An 18568-nucleotide genomic window follows, 5' to 3' on the forward strand; every position below is an offset into this window, starting at 1 on the left:
TCTCCCTCTCTCTCTCTACCTTTTTCCTCTGTAGATCCTTACAGGAGAGGACTGGAATGCAGTGATGTATGATGGGATCATGGCTTATGGCGGGCCAGTCTTCCCACAGATGATCGTGTGCATCTACTTTGTCTCCCTCTTTGTTGTCGGTAACTGTATCCTTTCTGTTTACCAAGACAGAGTGTTTGTTATTCCATAATCCACATTTGTACAAAGCCATTCAATGTACACAAACCTCTATCAAGAGGTACTCTAGAAGATACAGACTGTACTGATCTGTATTCACTGATGTTCTCAAGCTCTTGGTCAGTTCCTTAATATCTCTTGATCAGATATCCTGCTCAATGTCTTCTTGGCTATCGCTGTGGACAACTTGGCAGGAGATGGTGGAAAAAAGAAAGTAGAGTAAGTATCACAAAAGGCAGACAAAGAAAAGGTATAATTTGATGGTCTGGGCTTAGTACTGGACATCGCTAAGTAGCATCAGTAATAAAGATGATATGTAGATGGTGAACAAAGACCAAGTGCTGAATGAATGGTTTTGCAGAGAGAAAAAGGAGGAGGAAGAGGACTGGGACGATGACGAAGACAAAGAGGAAGATGCAGCGGTATGTACCTAGATGTTGTTTCAGGGTACCAATACACAATTATTATTTTTTGATTTTATTATTCACCCCCTTTTTCGTGATTACGATCTTGTCTCATCGCTGCAATTCCCCAACGGGCTCGGGAGAGGCGAAGGTCGAGTCATGCGTCCCCCGAAACATGACCCGCCAAGCCGCACTTCTTAACACTCTCTTGCTTAACCCGGAAGCCAGCTGCACCAATGTGTCGGAGAAAACGCTGTTCAACTGACGACCGAAGTCATCCTGCAGGCGTCTGGCCCGCCACGAGTCGCTAGAGCCCTCCTGGCCAAACCCTCCTCTAAACCGGACGATGCTGGGCCAATTGCGCACCGCCATATGCGACTCCCGGTCACGGCCTGTGATCCTGTGTTTTAAAGATAAACAATTATCTCATGTTTGCATTTCTTTTGCTCACTCTTTCCTTGTGCAGAATGAGATGGATGACTGGGAGGAGAATGAGGAGTTGAGAGCCATTGAGGGTCTGGAGGGTAAGTGTTGTTCCATATACCTCAGATGGTTTCTCATCAGACTGTGACACATGAATTGTTATCTAAATCTGCTGATCTGATCAACTCCCCTCTCTCTCTAGGAATTATGCCTGTGAAGCCTGAATCCGCTCCAAAAGAGAAGATTGAACCCATTCCAGATGGTAGCTCCTTCTTCATTCTTGGAAAGAGAAACTGGTAAGTCACAGCCATAGAGCCCTATGGGCCCTGGTCAAAAGTAGTACACTATATAGGGGATTGTGTGCCATTTCAGAGCACCCATATAATTTGCATGTTCTCTCCTCTCCCCTCAGCCTCCGAGTGGCCTGTCACAACCTCATCCACCACTCCTACTTCACCAACCTCATCCTTGTCTTCATCATCGCCAGTAGCATTTCTCTGGCTGCTGAGGATCCAATCAGAGCTCACTCCTTTAGGAACAACGTAAGGCAAACAAACAAAGAAACTAAAGAGCCTCTAGATATCTCCTCAGCCAACAGTCAGTCCCGACCTCACAACCAAACACAAACTACTGCCCAATCAATATATAACTGTCATTGATTCGACTGTTCACACTCTCACTCAACTCTGCCATACATCTACCGCCACTGCTCAACAGTTTCAACCAAAACTACTGTTCTCATACTCACTCACCTTACACCGGCCACCACCAAATAGTGTTTCAATATGGCTGTCATAATCCTGACTTAGGATATCTTGTCTATCCTCAGATGCTTGGCTATGCTGACTATGCATTCACCTCCATATTCACYGTGGAAATTATATTGAAGGTAAAATATGACCAAATATGAATATATACTTCATTTTGGAATGTTCCTTCATTGTGAATTGACAATGTTCCTTCATTGTGAATTGACAATGTTCTGCATAGGCTATCTTTCCTGCTGGCAGTGGCTGTATCAGTGGGGGATGGTGGGAGGAGCTATAGCAGAACAGGCTCATTGTAATGGCTGGAATGGAATCAATAGAACGGTATCAAACACTTCAAACATATGGAAACCACATGTTTGACTCCATTTCATTCCATTCCAGCCATTACTATGAGCCCATCCTCCTATCGCTCCTCCCACCAGCCTCCACTGAGCTTTATGTCTATCTGTAAACATATATAGTCGTACACATGGCATTGTTAGTGCCATTTAGAATCCCCCTTAACTCTTGTGATTTTTCTCCCTCTCTAGGTGACAGTTTTCGGTGCGTTCCTTCATCCCGGATCGTTCTGTAGGAATGCCTTTAACCTTCTGGACCTACTGGTTGTCAGTGTGTCGCTCGCGTCCTTCTTCCTCCAGTGAGTATCTGTCAGAATGTTAGCCCAGCAGGCTCGAACCTCCAGCTTTAAAGCTTGTGCCTGAGGTGAAGCAGGGGGTCCATTGACAAAATGGTACAATAACTTTCAACCAACCTTTACTTGCCAATACTGCCTTTATTATTTGAATGGCTCTGGTGTCTTTTAACCTTCTGTTTCCAGTTGCAGGTGGAACTCCAAAAACCAGAGAATATTCAGAAAAATATTAAATCCACTTTTTCTATCGAGCAGGGTTGGGTAGGTTACTTTCTAAATGTAATCTGTTGCAGTTACTAGTTACCTGTCCAAAATTGTAATCAGTAATGGAACATTTGGATTACCCAAACTCAGTAACTTAATATGATTACTTTAAGTTGCTTTTGGATTACTTTCCCCTTAAGAGGCATTAGAAGAAAACATACAACTAATAAAATGTAAAATTAATTTGATAAATTGATAAAATTGATCCATGAAACGTATTTGGTGCGTCATCATAGTGGTCTCTGACTTGTATCCAGACTCACTCAGGTGGATTAAACTGAAACTTGTGCCTTTTTTCAATGCTGAAATGAATGTCATTGAGAAAACAGAAAGATGACACAATGTATTTTTTCGCAAACATCTTCTCTGAATTTAAAAGTAATGCAAGAAGTAATCATCTAGTATCTGTAATCTGATTACAATATCTTTGCTGGTAATGTAACTGGTTACAGTTTTTGTAATCGTATTAAATGTAACTGATTGCATGTACATGTAATCAGTTACTCCTCAACCCTGGTATCGAGTGAGAAATGGCCTTTCACATGTGTGTAAATATTTGTTTGTGTTGTTTGAGTCGCTCTGCGTGATGTGCTGTCAYCATCTTCTTCATGTGGCTACTGCCACATTGCTTAGAAATGACGAAGATGTTGTAAAATGCCAGATGTCCGGCAACTAAGATGGTGAGGAACCTCCTCTCGAGGTGCAAAAAGTGGATTTAATATTTCTCTGAATATTCTGTTTTTTGGAGTTTCACCTGCAACTGGAAAAGAGAGACACTGGTGCCTTCCGAAACAGGAGTTATGAAAAGTATCGGCAAGTAAAGGTTGGTCGAAAATACTGGAGCTGTACCATGCTTTTCAATGGACCATTGGATCAAAGGCCATCACAAGGTAGTTAGCTAGCTATGCAGATGGATGTAAGATTTGATCAGCTGTCAGTGTGTGTGTCGGTGTGTCGATGTGTTATATTGACATAATACTGTAACAGCACTCTCTGCTGGTCAGACAAGAACAGGTCTTTGTGATTCATTCTCACTCTCTTATCTGCCTCTCTTATATTCTCAGTTCCAGCGCTATCTCTGTGGTCAAGATTTTCAGGGTACTCAAAGTGCTCAGGCCTCTTCGAGCAATCAACAGAGCCAAAGGACTCAAGGTAATCGTTTGAACACTTTGACCACCTCTCTCTCGCTCTCTCAAATACAATTGAAGTCAGAAGTTTACATACACTTAGGTTGGAGTCATTAAAACTCATTTTTCAACCACTCCACAAATTTCTTGTTAACAAACTATAGTTTTGGCAAGTCGGTTAGGACATCTACTTTGTGCATGACACAAGTAATTGTTCCAACAATTGTTTACAGACAGATTATTTTACTTATAATTCACTGTTTCACCAATTCCAGTGGGTCAGAAGTTTACATACATTAAGTTGACTGTGTGTTAAGAGAATATCTTTCTCAATGTTCATAAACTGAACGTCACTTAAACTACTCTGTCTGTTACTAAGAATTTGTAAGGTTCTCATTGAAATGAAACAGACAGAGTCCAGTCCACAATTGTCAGCAATGTTTATTCACGAGAGATCTGCTGTGCATATACAAAAAACGTCCCTTTTATAATATTCTCTTAACCTACGCACATACTACACACTAAACTTTGGATTCTCTCTTCTTCTCCTGGAGTCTCAACAAAGTTTATTACCACACATACCACACATAAGACATGGAGAGTTCCAGCTCTCCATGTCCTATCTTATCTCCCCAGAGTTTCTTTAGGCACACACATACCTTCCTCTCTTCCCATGTACATGCTACATAACCTCTTTCTTATTGACTAACATTATTTTATCAATACAGAAAAACAGGGTAGAATTCAATCAGTTATAGTTCTACGTTAAATGTATACATCATTTAGTCATTATTCATAAAATTCATAACACTGTGCCTTTAAACAGCTTGGAAAATTCCAGAAAATGATGTCATGGCTTTAGAAGTTTCTGATAGGCTAATTTACATAATTTGAGTCAATTGGAGGTGTACCTGTGGATGTATAACAAGACCTACCTTCAAACTCAGTGCCTCTTTGCTTGATATCATGGGAAAATCAAAATAAATCAGCCAAGACCTCGAAAAAAATTGTGGACCTCCACAAGTTTGGTTCATCCTTGGGAGCAATTTCCAAACGCCTGAAGGTACCACGTTCATCTGTACAAACAATAGTACGCAAGTATAAACACCATGGGACCAACGCAGCCGTCATACCTCTGAGGAAGGAGACACGTTCTGTCTCCTAGAGATGAACGTACTTGGTGCGAAAAGTGCAATCAATCCCAGAACACAGCAAAGGACGTTGTGAAGATGCTGGAGGAAATGGGTACAAAAGTATCTATATCCACAGTAAAACGAGTCTTATATCAACATAACATGATAGGCCGCTCAGCAAGGAAGAAGCCACTGCTCCAAAACCGCCATTAAAAAAGCCAGACTACGGTTTGCAACTGCACATGGGGACAAAGATCGTACTTTTTGGAGAAATGTCCTCTGGTCTGATGAAACAAAAATAGAACTGTTTGGCCATAATGACCATTGTTATGTTTGGAGGAAAAGCAGGGAGGCTTGCAAGCCGAAGCATGGGGGTGGCAGCATCATGTTGTGGGGGTTCTTTGCTGCAGGTGGTAATGGTGCACTTCACAAAATAGATGGTATCAGGAGGAAGGAAAATGATGTGGATATATTGAAGCAACATCTCAAGACATCAGTCAGGAAGTTCAAGCTTGGTCGCAAATGGGTCTTCCAAATGGACAATGATCCCAAGCATACTTCCAAAGTTGTGGCRAAATGGCTTAAGGACAACAAAGTCCAGGTATTGGGGTGGCCATCACAAAGCCCTGACCTCAATCCTATAGAAAATGTGTGGGCAGAACTGAAAAAGCGTGTGCGATCAAGGAGGCCTACAAACCAGACTCGGTTACACCAGCTCTGTCAGGAGGAATAGGCCAAAATGAGTTTATTGTGGGAACCTTGTGGAAGGCTACCCGCAATGTTTGACCCAAGTTAAACAATTTAAAGGCAATGCAACAAAATACTAATTGAGTGTATGTAAACTTCTGACCCACTGGGAATGTGATGAATGAAATAAAAGCTGAAATAAATCATTCTCTCTACTACTATTCTGACRTTTTACATTCTTAAAATAAAGTGGTGATCCTAACTGACCTAAGACAGGGAATTGTTACTAGGATTAAATGTCAGGAATTGTATAAAACTGAGTTTAAATGTATTTGGCTATGGTGTGTGTAAACTTCCGACTGTAACTGCAAACGTGGTCTTGTCTCTGCTTTTGTTGGCAGAATGTAGTACAGTGCGTGTTTGTGGCAATCAAAACAATCGGAAACATCTTGATCGTCACAACGCTCCTCCAGTTCATGTTTGCTTGTATTGGAGTGCAGCTCTTCAAGGTACTTGGTCATTGCTTTTAGCAGTACTTTGAAAATACTCTGTATGTTGTCTCCTCATTATAAAGCCATGTGTTTTTCTGCTCTGTGTATTACAGGGAAGATTCTACAGTTGCACTGATGAAGCTAAACACACTCCATATGAGTGCATGTAAGACTTAATATTTTGTCATTTATTTGTCTTTTAGCCAATGCCTCACTCAAATTCCTGTCATGACATACTACAGTATATGTGATTACTAATAAGCATGTGTGTGTGTGTGTGTGTGTGTGTGTGTGTGTGTGTGTGTGTGTGGTGTGTGTGTGTGTGTGTGTGTGTGTGTGTGTGTGTGTGTGTGTGTGTGTGTGTGTGTGTGTGTGTGTGTGTGTGTGTGTGTGTGTGTGTGTGTGTGTGTGTGTGTGTTTGTGGGTGTGTGTGTGTTGTTTGGTTGTGGTTGTGTTTTGTGTTTTAGGGGAACATTTGTGGTGTATAAGGACGGTGATATGAATCATCCTATGGTGAGAGAGAGGAAATGGCAAAACAGTGAATTCAACTTTGACAATGTGCTGCAGGGCATGCTGGCCCTGTTCACTGTGTCTACATTTGAAGGCTGGCCGCAGTGAGTACCAAGACCACGCATTAGTACATATGATGACTATCCGTTTATTCAGTGAAGCTGTTTTTCTTGTTTAAATCTCTCTTATCATAAACTCGTAGGCTGCTGTACAAGGCCATCGACGCCAATGCTGCGAACCACGGCCCTATTTACAACTACCGTGTGGAAATCTCCATATTCTTCATCATCTACATCATCATCATCGCCTTCTTCATGATGAACATCTTCGTGGGCTTCGTCATCATCACGTTCCGTGAACAGGGAGAATCTGAGTTCAAAAACTGTGAACTGAACAAAAATCAAGTTAGTCCTTTTCCTTGATGAACTTATTATGACGTTCATCACAATCACAAAGCTACTGTACCTTATCATGTGAAAGGCATTCAGTCTACTGAGAATGCGAGTGATCACTTCACCTCCCACCTTCCCTGTGTCTCCTGTCCTGCCCTCCACAGAGACAATGTGTACAGTACGCTCTGAAAGCCAAGCCCATCAAGATCTACATTCCCAGAAACCCATCCCAGCTAAAGTTCTGGAAAATCATCGCCTCCAGCCAGTTTGAGTACATCATGTTTGTCTTAATTCTTCTCAACACCCTCACCTTGGCTGTGCAGGTACAATACTGCAGTTTCAACTACACCTAGTAATAATGTATGCATAATGTACATTGAACCAAAATATAAACGCAACATGTAAAGTGTTGGTCCCATGTTTCATGAGCTGAAATAAAAGATCCCAGGCATTTTCCAAGCACACAAAAAGCTTATTTCTCTCAAATTTAGTGCAGAAATGTATTTACATCCCTGTTAGTGAGAATTTCTCCTTTGCCAAGATAAACCATCTACCTGATAGTTGTGGCATATCAAGAAGCTGATTAAACATCCTTACACAGGTGCACCTTGTCCTGGGGACAATAAAAAGCCACTCTAAAATGTGCAGTTTTGTCACACAACACAATGCCACAGTTTTGAGGGAGCATGCAATTGGCATGCTGACTGCAGGAACGTCCACCAGAGCTGTTACCAGAGAATTGAATGTTAATTTTTCCGCCTCCAACATCGTTTTAGAGAATTTGGCAGTAGGTCCAACTGACCTCACAAACGTAGACCACGTGTATCGTGTTGTGTGGGCAAGCGGTTTGCTGATGTCAACTTTGAACTAAGTGGTCCATGGTGGCGGTGGGGTTATGGTATGGGCAAGCACAAACTACGGACAACTAACAGAATTGCATTTTATCAATGGCAATATGAATGCACAGAGATAATGTGACGAGATCCTGAGGCCCATTGTCGTGCCATTCATCCGCCGCTATCCCCGCATATTTCAGCCTGATAATGCATGGCCCCATGCCGCAAGGATCTGTACACAATTCCTGGAAGCTGAAAATGTCCCAGTTCTTCCATGTCCTGCATAAACACCAGACATGTCACCCATTGAACATGTTTGGGATGCTCTGGATTGACATGTACGAAAGCGTGCTCCAGTTCCCGCCAATACCCAGCAACTTTGCACAGCCATTGAAGAGTAGTGGGACAACATTCCAGAGGGCACAATCAACAGCCTGTCCAATTATATGTGAAGGAGATGTGTCACGCTGCATGAGGGAAATGGTGGTCACACCAGATACTGACTGGTTTTCTGATCAACGTCCCTACTTTTTTTTTTAAGGTATCTGTGACCAACAGATGCATATCTGTATTCCCAGTCATGTGACATTCATAGATTAGGGCCTAATGAATTTATTTCAATTGACTGATTTCCTTATACTGTATGAACTGTAACTCAGTAAAATCTTTGAAATTGTTGCATGTTGCGTTTACATTTTTGTTCAGTATATTTTACAACAGGAATAAGATTGTAAACTGTTTACATGTATTGCCCTGCAGCATTATGAGCAGTCTAAAACATTCAACTCTGTGATGGACATCCTCAACTTGATCTTCACAGCCCTATTTACCATAGAGATGGTCATCAAGCTACTGGCTCTCAGAACACATGTGAGTTCAACAGGCTTTCACTGGACACATTTTGATATCAATACTGTGTTCTAATGTTCCATGTTCTAATGTTCCGATACCATGTTCTAATGTTCCATGCTGTTGACTGTGTTTGTGTGTGTCTGTATATCCAGCAATATTTCATTGATGCTTGGAACACCTTTGATGCTCTGATAGTTGTGGGCAGTGTGCTAGACATCATGGTCTCAGAGCTTAGTGTGAGTACTATCTCTGTATCTCCTYTAACTACTTCATGTTACATCATCTCTTGCATCTTCAGCCATTTCTTTACGTTAGGGAAACATGTGATGCTTAGAAAACGCTTGGAAGATAGACCTGCAACTCTATTTGTGTACAGTTATTCATTGTAACATCTCAAGGTCAGTTTAACAAACACATTGCTTTATAATACTCTTGTGTATGCTACAGTCAGAATAACTGTTGGATGTTCATATATGTCAGGGCTCTCCCGCCCTGTTCCTGGAAAGCCACCCTCCTGTAGGTTTTCGCTCCAACCTTCGTTATAACTAACCTGATTCATCATATCAACCAGCTAATTATTAGAATCAGCTGCGCTAGATTAGAGTTGGAATGTAAACCTACAGAATGGTAGCTCTGCAGGAACAGGGTTGGAGAGCTCTGATATATGATATCTAATGTATATTTTTCTGTTTTTTTCAATTTCAGGGAGGAGATGAGGATGGAGAAGTAAGACCACGACAGGGACACAACTCTCTCCTCTCTGTCTGTCTGTGTCTATCTCTCACCTTCTCTCTCTTTCTGCCTCTCTTTTTCTCTCTGTCACTCTCTTTCAAAAAATGATTTCCTTTAATCTCTCTCCATAAATTGTGTGAAAACAAGCTTCTGTTCCCGAAACCTCTGTGTTTCTCTCCAGGTCATCGAGGCCGCAGCCAAAGCCGCAGCTGTAGCTGTAGCCGTACCTGGAGCTCCACCCGGGGCCAAGAAGGAAAGCGGAAAAGTATCCATCACATTCTTCCGTTTGTTCCGAGTCTTGCGATTGGTCAAGCTGCTCAGCAAAGGGGAGGGCATTCGAACCCTCCTCTGGACTTTTGTCAAGTCCCTCCAGGTCAGTGTTATGCTCAGACAGATGTCAAGACAAACAAACAGAGAGACAGACAGACATGCACAGTGACGTTTGATTTATATTTTGTAAATAMAATGTAAGTTTCTACCTCTCACAGGCCTTGCCATATGTCGGTCTCCTTATTGCTATGATCTTCTTCATCTACGCTGTGATCGGCATGCAGGTGGGTCTCCTCCCATGTATTGTATCCCCTTCAAAAGTATTTAAAATGCAGCTGGTGACAATATGGCCTATGCTCACACCTTTTGCAGACATTTGGAAAGATTGCTATAGATGACAACTCACATATCAACAGGAACAACAACTTTCAGACCTTCTTCATGTCTGTCCTACTGCTCTTCAGGTGAGCTCTGCAGGAAGAGAGAGAGAAATAGTAAATAGGTAGAAACTCAACCACGTTCTCCTTTTCTCCCGTAGCTATCCACTCTTTGTTTCCCCTCTGTTCTCTTCTTTTCTCTTCTCTGCAGCCTCTCCTCCTGTGTCTTCTTTACTTTCCTCAGTCCTAATGTGTGTGCTGTTCCTGTAGGTGTGCAACCGGAGAGCAGTGGCAGGAGATCATGTTGGCAGCATTGCCAGGGAGACGCTGTGACCCTGAGTCAGACTTTGAGCCCGGGGAGGAGAGCATGTGCGGCAGCAACCTGGCCTACATCTACTTCATCAGCTTCTTCATGCTCTGCGCTTTCCTGGTGAGACGCCAAGGCAGGGAGAGAGGAAGGGAGGGAGGAGGTGGTGTCAGAGGAAGGAGGGGAAATCTGTATGTGAGAGGTCTCTGTTGCGAAAGAGAAGTTTATCTCAATGAGACCAACCTGTATAAATAAGGGAAAAATATAGAAATGTTGACTGCAGCCATTCTGAAGCAGACCGGCTGTGATCAATACACTCCATGTTCCTCTTCTCAGATCATTAACTTGTTCATTGCTGTCATCATGGACAACTTTGAGTACCTGACCAGGGATTGGACCGTACTGGGTACTCATCACCTGGACGAGTTCAAACGAGTCTGGTCGGATTATGACCCAGAGGCCACGTAAGAGACGACTCTCTCTCTTTTTTATTTATTTWAAATAATGTATTTTAATGTAAATGGTCTTAACAACCCAATTAAAAGAAAAAATATACACATTCTCTTAAAATTGAAAGGAAAGGAAACCCATTAATAATTTCTTATTTTTCTCTTCTCATCTATCCCTTTTCCCCATTTGGTCCTTTATTTCCAATGGCTTGTAGTGGAGCTGTGTACATTGTGCTGTTTTTTTTCTTTGTTGCAGGGGTCGAATCAAACATATAGATGTGGTCACTATGCTGCGCAGGATCCAGCCACCCCTTGGTTTTGGCAAACTGTGCCCCCATCGTGTGGCCTGCAAGGTAGGGCAGATCATATTTTAATGTTAAAAGTTGCATAAATGAAAAAGTATAATAAACGTATTAGCTTGTATTATTTGTATAATTGAATGTTTGATATATGTCAGGGAGTGTGCAGTGATAATGATATCCTTAAAATTACGTTTTATTCATCAAAGTCAGACTCCCACTTAATATATCAAGACAGGCAACATGTCCTACAGTCTCTCTGTACCCATACAAGCCTGTCTAATCTAGCGGATCAGTGGAATTTACTCCTTCAGTCTTGGCTGCCTTTCCTCCTCTTCCCCCTGCCAATCCAATTAAACCCTCCCTCTCTCCTCCTTCTCCACTTCCTCTCCCTTTCTACCGCTCTTCCTCTCATCTGCTTGCTTGTCCTGTCAGAGGCTGGTTGCTATGAACGTGCCGCTGCAYAGTGATGGGACAGTTACCTTCAACGCTACCCTGTTTGCGCTGGTCAGAACCTCACTCAAGATCAAGACTGACGGTCAGTCAGCACACACACAGTGTATCATTCACACATCATTATTTAGTGCAGTGGTGCTTGCAGCCTTTACTCCTGTGTTTTTAAAGGTCTTGTGTCACTCCACTAGGTCCCGTTGACCAGGACAACGAGGAGCTCAGGGCCATCATTAAGAAGATATGGAAGCGCACTAAACCCAAGCTCCTTGAAGAGGTCATTCCACCCCCTAGAGGTAAACCTCAGGAGGTGCCATTTTAGCCAACTAGACAGAGACGTATTACCGTATACTACCGTATAACCACACAGACCACTCTAATGGTAGTTTTAAAGTTACAGAAATACAGGTTTCTTTCTGTATCTCCCTAGGATATTTGTCTGTGTTTTTTAAAATCTTAGTCCTTCTCTATCACTTTCCCATTTGCCTCCTCCCTTTGTTTAATTTTTTTTTTTTTTCCATTCTCCTCCTCTGTGACGATTCTTCTTGACTTAGGGGAAGAGGTCACTTGTGGGAAGTTCTATGCCAGCTTCTTGATCCAGGACTACTTTAAGAAGTTCCGCAAGAGGAAGGAGCGGGAGAGGAAGAAGAAGGGAAAGGACAAGAAAGACTCTCTCCAGGTATACCAGTTACCTGTTTACACTTGTTGCTGTTTGGTGACTGTGTGTTTGTGTATCACACTTTGTGTGTTTGTGTGTGTGTGGCAGGCGGGGCTACGGTCACTGCAGGCACTGGCCCCAGAGTTGCATCTGGCCTTGGCAATGGAGGGAGAGGAGGAGGAGGGTATGGAGGGAGAGTTGGACGAAGAGTTTTTCAAAGTAAGTATCTCCTATTGACTGTCATTAGTGTATCAAAACAGTATGTACTAACATTTTTTTATTTCACCTTTATTTAAGATAAAGCAAAGCAGTGCAACACAAACAACATCAGAGTTATACATGGAATAAACAAACTTAGTCAATAACACAATAGAAAAAAGTCTATATAAAGTGTGTGCAAATGGCGTGAGGAGGTAAGGCAATAAATAGGCCATAGTAGCGAAGTAATTACAATTTAGCAGATTAACACAGGAGTGATAGATGTGCAAGTAGAAATACTGGTGTGCAAAAGAGCAAGAAAGTAAATAAAAACAATATGGGGATGAGGTAGGTAGATTGGATGGGCTATTTACAGATGGGCTGTGTACAGCTGCAGCGATAGGTTAGCTGCTCAGATAGCTGATGTTTAAAGTTAGTGAGGGAGATATAAGTCTCCCACTTCAATGATTTTTGCAATTCGTTACAGTCATTGGCAGCAGAGAACTGGAAAGAAAGGCGGCCAAAATGATTTGTCCTTTCTATTTTGACATTGATCAAATAAGCAAATATCACTTACAGTAGGTAAACATAATACATGTTTCTATAGTGTTTACAACAAGCAGCAGTTGACTGTATATTAAAGCTGATCTCTCTGTTTCCCCTTCCTCCAGAATGAAAATGTTTTTGAAGATCCAGGCACCTCTGCCACCAATACTTCATCCACCACTCCCATACCAGCTGACATGGAGGAGCCCACCACCACCGTTTTCATGGAGCCCTTCGTCGAGCCCACTATATTCAGCGACGTGGTCACAGAACAGCCATTAACAGCCAGTGAGAGATCAGAATCAGCTCTGTCATCCTTTGATGTGGTGATTGAACAGCCAATGAGATCTGAGGCCCTCCTTCCACCAGAAGAAGCGCCAGCCCCATCCCCGCCCCTCCCAGCCCCAGCCACATCACCACCAAAAGATCCATCCCCTCCCCAACCAGCACCGAACCCATCCCCACCACAGGCCCCATCCCCTCCCCAACCAGCACCAGCCCCACCCCCACCACAGGTTGCTTCTCCGCCACAAATGGTTGCCCAATCCCAACCTCAAATAGTGGTAGCCCCACCAGAACCAGAGGCAGCTCAAATAGTGTTAGAGGCAGCCGTTGCCCCACCTCAAACAGATCCAGTGATGGAGGGAAGAGGAGGTGAAACTTACGCTGCACAGCAGGTGTACTACCAACAGTACCCAGTGGGCATGCTAACAAACGACAGGTAAGTGGAAAGGGGAGAGAGGCAGATCTAGGTTAATGAAGCTTATTTGAAGAGCGTGCGTGCGTGCATAAGTGTTCCCTTTCCCTTCACAGGTATGCGTATCAAGAGCAACCTGCAGCATCCCATATCCCACCAGAGTACATGCAGAGTCATGCTCCTAACTTCACCAATGGGAGTGTTGCAGGAGTACCCTACGGAAATGGAAATGGCATGAATGGGAATGGCTACAATGGCGTTATGAATGGTATGAATGGAGKTAGCATGAGTGGCTACACTGGCAATGGTTACATAGGAAATGGCTACAATGGCAACGGATTGGAGCCGTATGTCCGGAGACGTGTTCTTCCTCCCACTCCTGCAGGTAATCATCACATGGTCTCAGTATTTCTCCTCAACACCAGTAGAATCAGTAGAACTAGAAACACCCAGTAACCGTCTTAGTACATTTCCATGTATTTTCCCTTCCAGGTCGTAAGCCGCCCTCCTTTAACATCCAGTGTCTGCGGGCACAGCATAGCGCGGGTGACATCCCCATCCCTGGCACATATGAGAGTAACTCGCCCCCATGCAGATCTAGACTGGTGAGAAACACACACATGCAAAAGAATAGTCAACAAATGCTCACTGAATCAGAGACATTTTGATTTTAATTTAATAATAGAAATCAAGATTGTCATTTTCCTCTTGGCGTTGTCATCCGTCGTCCTCCAGACCCTTGACTCCCGCCGCAGCAGTGTCTCCTCCATGTCCTCGGCCTCCTGGGCCAACAATGGAGGAGGACCTGCAGGGTCAATGCCAGGTGCAGGGGTGTCAGCAACATCAGCAGCAGCCGCAAAGAGAGGGCGTCTGCTCTACGCCCCTCTGATGCTGGTGGATGAGGCCGGGGGCACCCAGCAGCTGTGGGGAGACAGGACCCAGGCCACCTCCAGCCTCCCTGCTGTTGCAACTAGGCCCAGCGGCTGGTACCCTGGAGCCCCAACACTCTCCATGCACACGCCCCAGAACAGGAGCTACACCAACGGCAGAGTGCCCTCCCAGATCAGCCAAAGACTCATAGAGAAGGGCAGTGCAAACAGCCTGGTGGAGTCGGTAAGTGATGAATAAAACAAAACGTCCAGCTAAAAGTCAGCTAAAAATCCCAAGGCTACATATTGTTAACCGGTAGGCTATACCTTATCTGCCTAATGGTGAGTGGAGGAGTCAAGCGCACTCCAAGCGTCAGTAATTTACCTGAAAATTAGCTTTGCTTTCCAAAAAAGTATATTTGCCTAAGTCAGTGATTTACACCCCATGAAAGTTCGCCTTTTAGAATGTTTATGAATATTCAATAAACACTTGTATGCTGTAGGTTGTTGGGATATGGAAATATATATGGAGAGAGAGACTGATAGAGGGAGAGATTTGTGTTCAGTGTTTCACTACTCTTCTTACTCTCCCACAGATCCTGATATCGGAAGGCTTGGGCCTCTATGCAAGAGACCCAAAGTTTGTGAACTTCGCCAAGCGGGAGATCGCTGACGCATGTAACATGACCATTGATGAGATGGAGAACGCAGCCACAGATCTGCTGACCCGTTCTACTGGACAGCCAATAGGACGCTTCGAGGAGGAGTTGGCAGATGAGATGAACTGTGTGATTTCCTACTGAGAGAGAGGAAACAGAGAGGGAGGGGGAGGGAGGGAGAGTTGGAGGGCAATGAGATAGAGCCTTACCTCTTTGTCTCCATCAACATGGGGGGTAAGAATGCTGTCGCAAGCTATTGATCTTAGAAAACGGTCTATATCTCTTTAATCATGCTATTTTTCTTTTCCAGATCTTCTCAGTTAATTTGGCTTTGTTGAAAGCATCAGTGTGTCTTGAACAAGAGTCTGAAAGAACCATTGTGAATTAGACAGCATATACAGTACAGAGCCAAACTATTGAGGTGTGGCCTCAATACTCTTTACACATTATTCTAATGTACTATAGCCTGCCGAACATGATTGCAATTCGTATTCTACTCTGAAGTAGTTTATYGCTATTTTCAAAAGCGGCATTTTTGGATTGTATTTCCATTTTTGGTACTGTTTAAGAATTGCTGTCACTTATACACCCAAATCATACAATAACCCTGCTAGGGCCATAAAAACATATTAAAAGCTGGCATAAATCAAATAAAAAAATAAGAAATACAGTACCTGTCTATAGTGCAAGTGAGCTCCAGTTGTAACCATAGATAATGAAAATGGGTTTATGCYCAGTGAAGCATTAGCATAGCATTAACAGTAGACTTTTGAACCATATCAAATTAAATCAACAGAAACCCCAAAGAAGATTCTCATGACAGTCATGTTAATGGTTCCTCTCTAGGTTTCTTCCTAGGTTCCTGCCTTTCTAGGGAGTTTTTCCTAGCCACTGTGCTTCTACATCTGCATTGCTTGCTGTTTGGGGTTTTAGGCTGGGTTTCTGTATACCACTTGGTGACAACTGCTGATGTAAAAGGGGCTTTATAAAATACATTTGATTGATTGATTTATTGATTTATCTCCCTCAGTGAGAAACTTTGAAATAGTATTTATGTACGTATATGGTTAACAGGAACGCAACTTGTAAATGTAATAATAACAATTGTTAGATTTATTTTATTGTGACTGCTAACACTTTGAACTGTCAGGTATTTGTGTGTACAGTAATAAAGTGTCATGTACTTTTCTCAAAGTTGTCATGTAGCTAGTTCATTTAGTAGCAGTAACAATAAGGCCGGAATTTAATAATGCAAATACTGGAGACATGAGCTTTTCATAAAGAACTGGCATAACTCTACATAATTATAGAGGGTGTAACATTTCATGATTTTAAGGAACATCATAAATAATCATAAAAGAAACACATGAATTGCGTAATGACTCATTAGTGCCTTAACAGATGGAGAACATCTGTGTTTCCTTGGCCCACTCAGTTCCACATTTAGAAACTCCTCTTTAATTACCATGACAACACTTGGCTTAGTGGCTGATTTTCAGATGTTTTTGTTTTTCTGCAAAGAAGATAAATGAAGTTGTATATGACTGGCCATATTTGACTGAGAAACATGATAATGGTTAAAAAGGATACATCTTTTGTCAAATGAACCTCCAAGGGGACGGTTGAGCTAACGTGCGCTAATGTGATTAGCATGACGAACATTTCCCAGGACATAGACATGTCTTATATGGGCATAAAKATTAACAATAATTTAATCTAACTGCACTGTCCAATTTACAGTAGCTATTACAGTGAAAAAATACCATGCTATTGTTTGAGGAAAGTGCACAACAACAAACTTATCACGGCACTTGGTTTGATAGATTCACAAGGTTAATAATGGACTTACATTCAGTAATCTTTCTCTGATTTGTCATCCTGAGGGTCCCAGAGATAAAATGTAGCATAGTTTTGTTTGACAAAATACATTTTTATATTAAAATGTAGGAACTGGGTTCTACAGTTTGAACCCCTGCTTTGTCAGATCTTTTTAAAATCGAAAGTTTTTKGGGCATTTTAGCTAACCCTTTTCCTTCCTAACCTTAACCTAATAATCCTAACTTGCTACACTCTAAAAATGAGGGCTTCAACAAGGGTTCTTCTAAGATCCTCAAAGTTCCTTGAAGAACCTTAGGGTTTTTGGCACTGAAAAATGGCCCCAAAACATTCTTCCAAGAACCCCATAGGAGATGGGATTCATTGAGGAACCTCTTTAGTTCTTTGGAGTTCTTGCAGGAACCGACCTGCTCAACTGAAATATATTTTTATTTGAATTTGAGAGGACAGGAGGTGCAGACACCTTACTGAAAAATGTAAAGATGTCCTCAATTTAAGGTAAGGKTTCTCCCTTTATGATCTAAATTGATATTGTTTTATGATGATAGGCCTACCATCTATCTTTTCATATTTGTCCAAATGGCTGTGTTTGACACTTTCTCCCTTTAAAAAAAAGTATTTTTAAAACAAAAAATGTACACTTCAATGGATATGAATCAACAACGAGGTAAGAATATGTAAGATGTTAAAGGCTATAGCCGTATTGGGCGCAGATGACTGAACTGCTCACTTCTTTTTTTGTGTCTGTCTGCAGGTATACTGACGAGGAGGCCCACAAAGGTATGTGCAATTTGTATTGGTTTGTCTCATAATGTTATGCAGATCACATGTATCACCTACAATTCATTTGAATGAATGGTGTCTTTAAAACCTTATGACTCAGTCACAGCAGCCATCTTCCTCCTCCCTTACCTGTTCAATGAAGATCCCAGATGGCCTCTACATAATGGACAAGATATGTGTATGAAAACCACTGTCAAGTGAACAGTTTTTTCATTCACATAATTTTTACCACAAAAAATAAGATATGATTACTGTTGTGTGCACGTTTTGTTAATTATATGTATAATTATATATTTGTTTTATTCAGACTTCACCCTCCCTACACCTGTTCAATCATCATTCACTGCTAAATCATTTTGGAAACAGGAGACAAAGGGCTGTGAGACATGGGTTTACATCTAGWCACATGAAAAGTAAGAAGTATAAGGAGGGTACGGGGCAATCGAGGACGAACAGCAGAGGGGCTAATGATCTTGGAGCAGGGGGGAAAGGGCTCAGATTCCGGTGGTGTAGCCGCGGGGCTATAGCAGCGTGCCAGCGCATCTGGCTTAACATCCTTGGGTACCGGYCGTTGTTGTGGAAGCGAAGAAGTGGCCCGGGCCTTACTGAACCCCTCCCGGATGTCCTGGTATTCCACGGGAATGGCGGAGAGGTCCGGGGCAATTTCCAAGTCCCCAGGAAGACGTTCCGGGGCAGGCAGAGCTGATTTCAGGCAATGAGTGTGGCAGAATG

General features: G+C 42.6%; 1 protein-coding gene across 1 annotated transcript in view; it reads left to right on the forward strand.

The window, feature by feature from the left end:
- Positions 1 to 16411, forward strand: part of LOC111966955 (voltage-dependent L-type calcium channel subunit alpha-1D-like) — a 39643-nt gene extending 23232 nt beyond the window's left edge. The window contains exons 15-46 of the mRNA XM_070444335.1: positions 35 to 155; positions 333 to 405; positions 548 to 608; positions 1057 to 1114; positions 1216 to 1309; positions 1426 to 1555; positions 1843 to 1902; positions 2314 to 2420; positions 3743 to 3830; positions 6027 to 6134; positions 6230 to 6282; positions 6584 to 6730; positions 6829 to 7030; positions 7183 to 7341; positions 8614 to 8724; positions 8859 to 8942; positions 9412 to 9432; positions 9620 to 9811; positions 9927 to 9992; positions 10081 to 10172; positions 10356 to 10515; positions 10729 to 10856; positions 11098 to 11194; positions 11576 to 11678; positions 11785 to 11886; positions 12145 to 12269; positions 12357 to 12467; positions 13118 to 13713; positions 13806 to 14074; positions 14182 to 14294; positions 14425 to 14802; positions 15155 to 16411. Coding sequence (XP_070300436.1) covers positions 35 to 155; positions 333 to 405; positions 548 to 608; positions 1057 to 1114; positions 1216 to 1309; positions 1426 to 1555; positions 1843 to 1902; positions 2314 to 2420; positions 3743 to 3830; positions 6027 to 6134; positions 6230 to 6282; positions 6584 to 6730; positions 6829 to 7030; positions 7183 to 7341; positions 8614 to 8724; positions 8859 to 8942; positions 9412 to 9432; positions 9620 to 9811; positions 9927 to 9992; positions 10081 to 10172; positions 10356 to 10515; positions 10729 to 10856; positions 11098 to 11194; positions 11576 to 11678; positions 11785 to 11886; positions 12145 to 12269; positions 12357 to 12467; positions 13118 to 13713; positions 13806 to 14074; positions 14182 to 14294; positions 14425 to 14802; positions 15155 to 15361 — 4416 coding nt within the window. The 3' untranslated portion in view covers positions 15362 to 16411. The remainder of the gene's footprint in view (positions 1 to 34; positions 156 to 332; positions 406 to 547; positions 609 to 1056; positions 1115 to 1215; positions 1310 to 1425; positions 1556 to 1842; positions 1903 to 2313; positions 2421 to 3742; positions 3831 to 6026; positions 6135 to 6229; positions 6283 to 6583; positions 6731 to 6828; positions 7031 to 7182; positions 7342 to 8613; positions 8725 to 8858; positions 8943 to 9411; positions 9433 to 9619; positions 9812 to 9926; positions 9993 to 10080; positions 10173 to 10355; positions 10516 to 10728; positions 10857 to 11097; positions 11195 to 11575; positions 11679 to 11784; positions 11887 to 12144; positions 12270 to 12356; positions 12468 to 13117; positions 13714 to 13805; positions 14075 to 14181; positions 14295 to 14424; positions 14803 to 15154) is intronic.
- Positions 16412 to 18568: the final 2157 nt, after the last annotated feature.

This window comes from Salvelinus sp. IW2-2015, linkage group LG7, assembly GCF_002910315.2.
Source record: "Salvelinus sp. IW2-2015 linkage group LG7, ASM291031v2, whole genome shotgun sequence".
Taxonomy (NCBI): Eukaryota; Metazoa; Chordata; class Actinopteri; order Salmoniformes; family Salmonidae; genus Salvelinus; species Salvelinus sp. IW2-2015.